At 41.3% G+C, this 2,122-nt stretch overlaps 1 protein-coding gene across 1 annotated transcript in view; it reads right to left on the bottom strand.

Annotated features, from left to right (window-relative positions):
- ZNF839 (zinc finger protein 839) overlaps positions 1–2,122 on the bottom strand; it is a 28,244-nt gene that overhangs the window by 7,990 nt on the left and 18,132 nt on the right. The window contains exon 3 of the mRNA XM_023518869.1: positions 228–320. Coding sequence (XP_023374637.1) covers positions 228–320 — 93 coding nt within the window. The remainder of the gene's footprint in view (positions 1–227; positions 321–2,122) is intronic.

The following is a 2,122-nucleotide window of genomic DNA, read 5'->3' as shown; positions in this document are numbered from 1 at the left end:
TTGAGACTCTGTCTCAAAAAAAAAAAAAAAAAAGAAAAGACAGTCAAGGGAGTGGGTGAGCCCCTGACCAAGAGACCCACTCACATGGACACCTCACTTCAGCTCTGTCCTGGAGAAGAGAAATGATTACAAAAAGCTTAACTCTTTCTAAAATAAATATAAAACATGCCTTCCTAAATAACTTCAAATCAACCCCTCTATTATTTAGAAGCACTTAAGAGACTCACCTTCATCAGAAGAAATTCATATACAGTCACAGCCTGAGCCAGCTGTGGTAGAGCCAACTCCACTAGGTCCTCCTGGTCACACTGTTGGAGAAACTACCAGAATAAGGCATTTTTAAAAAACCATTATAACAAATCTGCAGTTTATCTGAAGTAATTCAGTTTCAAGAACTTTAGCTTGCAGCTCGCTGCCTGTAGCTCAGTGGGTTGGGTGCTGGCCATTTGCAACAGAGCTGCTGGGTTTGAATCCAGTCCAGGCCTGCTAAATGATAATGACAACAACAAAAAAGCCAGGTGTTGTGGCAGGTGCCTATAGTCCCAGATTCTTGGGAGGCTGAGGCAAGAGAATTGCTTAAGCCCAAGAGTTAGAGGTTGCTGTGAGCTGTGACGCCAGAGCACTCTACCGAAAGTGACAGAGTGAGACTGTCTCAAAAAATAAAAATAAAAAACTTTTGGCTCAGTGCCTGTAGCACAGTGGTTATGGTGCCAGCCACATACACCGAGGCTGATGGGTTTGAAACCGACCTGGACCAGCTAAACAACTGTGACAAAAAATAGCCAGGAGAATCGCTTAAGCCCAAGAGTTTGAGGTTGCTGTGAGCTATGATGGCACAGCACTCTACCAGGGTGACGTAGTAGGCCTCTGTCTCAAAAAAAAGAAAATAAAGAACTTTAGCTTACAGCAGTCCCAGAAAAAAAACAAGTTAACAGTCATAAACAATAAAAGAATACATTTTGAGGAGTTTTTAACACTGTCATGGTTTTATTCAAAACACAATTGTACAAAAGTATTAACTTCAAAGTTTTAATTTACTTACTGATTTTTAACTTTAAAGTTTTTTCCCCACTCCCTCCCCACTTCAAAGTATTTTTTTTTTTTTTGAGACAGAGTAGAGTGCCATGGCATCACAGATCACAGCAACCTCAAACTATTGGGCTCAAGCAATTCTCTTGCCTCAGCCTCCCAAGTAGCTATATTTTGTTGTGGTTTTCATTATTGTTTAGCTGGCGCGGACCGGGTTCAAACCCACCACCTTTGGTGTATATGGCTGAAGCCATAACCACTCTGCTACAGGTGCTGAGCCACTTCAGAGTTTTTAAGGAGTTTTTTTTTTGAGACAAAGTCTCAAGCTGTCACCCTGGGTAGAGTGCTGAGGCGTCACAGCTCAAGCAACCTCAAACTCTTGGGCTTAAGCAATTCTCTTACCTCACTCTCCCAAGTAACTGGGACTACAAGTGTTCGCCACAATGCTCAGCTATTTGTTGTTGCTGTTGTCATTATTGTTTTAGCTGGCCCAGGCCAGTTCAAACCTGCCAGCCTTGGTATATGTGGCCAGAGCCCTACCCACTGAATACAGGTGCTGCCATTAAGTAGATAGTCTTTTTTTTTTTAGACACAGTCTCATTATGTCACCCTCAGTAGAGTGCTGTGGCATCAGCAACCTCCAACTCTTAGGCTTAAGCATTCTCTTGCCTTGGTGTCCTAAGTAGCTGAGACTACAGGTACCCGCCACAACGCCCAGCTATTTTTTTGTTGCAGTTGTTTAGTTGGCCCTGGGCTGGGTTCAAACCTGCCACCTTCAGTGTATATGGCTGTCGCTATAACCACTATGCTACAGGCACCGAGCCTAAGGAGATATTCCTAAGGAACTTAACACATTATATATATATTACCATACAAAAATCATTAAAATAGGGCCAAAAACTTCTACAAAATGTAAAAACCACCCCTACTTATTTCCATAAAAAGACCACCCACAAAGCTAAATAAGTCGTAAAATTTATCAGGAGGCGATAAGTGTTATTTTCCAACTAAAGAACTCTAATTTTGATGGTACAGTAAGATAATTGATAAAGTCAATATATAGATTTCATTTTAAAAATAAGTATTTTGGCTC

Source organism: Otolemur garnettii, unplaced genomic scaffold (genome assembly GCF_000181295.1).
Source record: "Otolemur garnettii isolate 467f Iridium unplaced genomic scaffold, OtoGar3 scaffold00149, whole genome shotgun sequence".
Lineage (NCBI taxonomy): Eukaryota > Metazoa > Chordata > Mammalia > Primates > Galagidae > Otolemur > Otolemur garnettii.
Note: the sequence above shows the minus strand (reverse complement) of the source record. Positions and strands in the feature narration are given on the sequence as shown.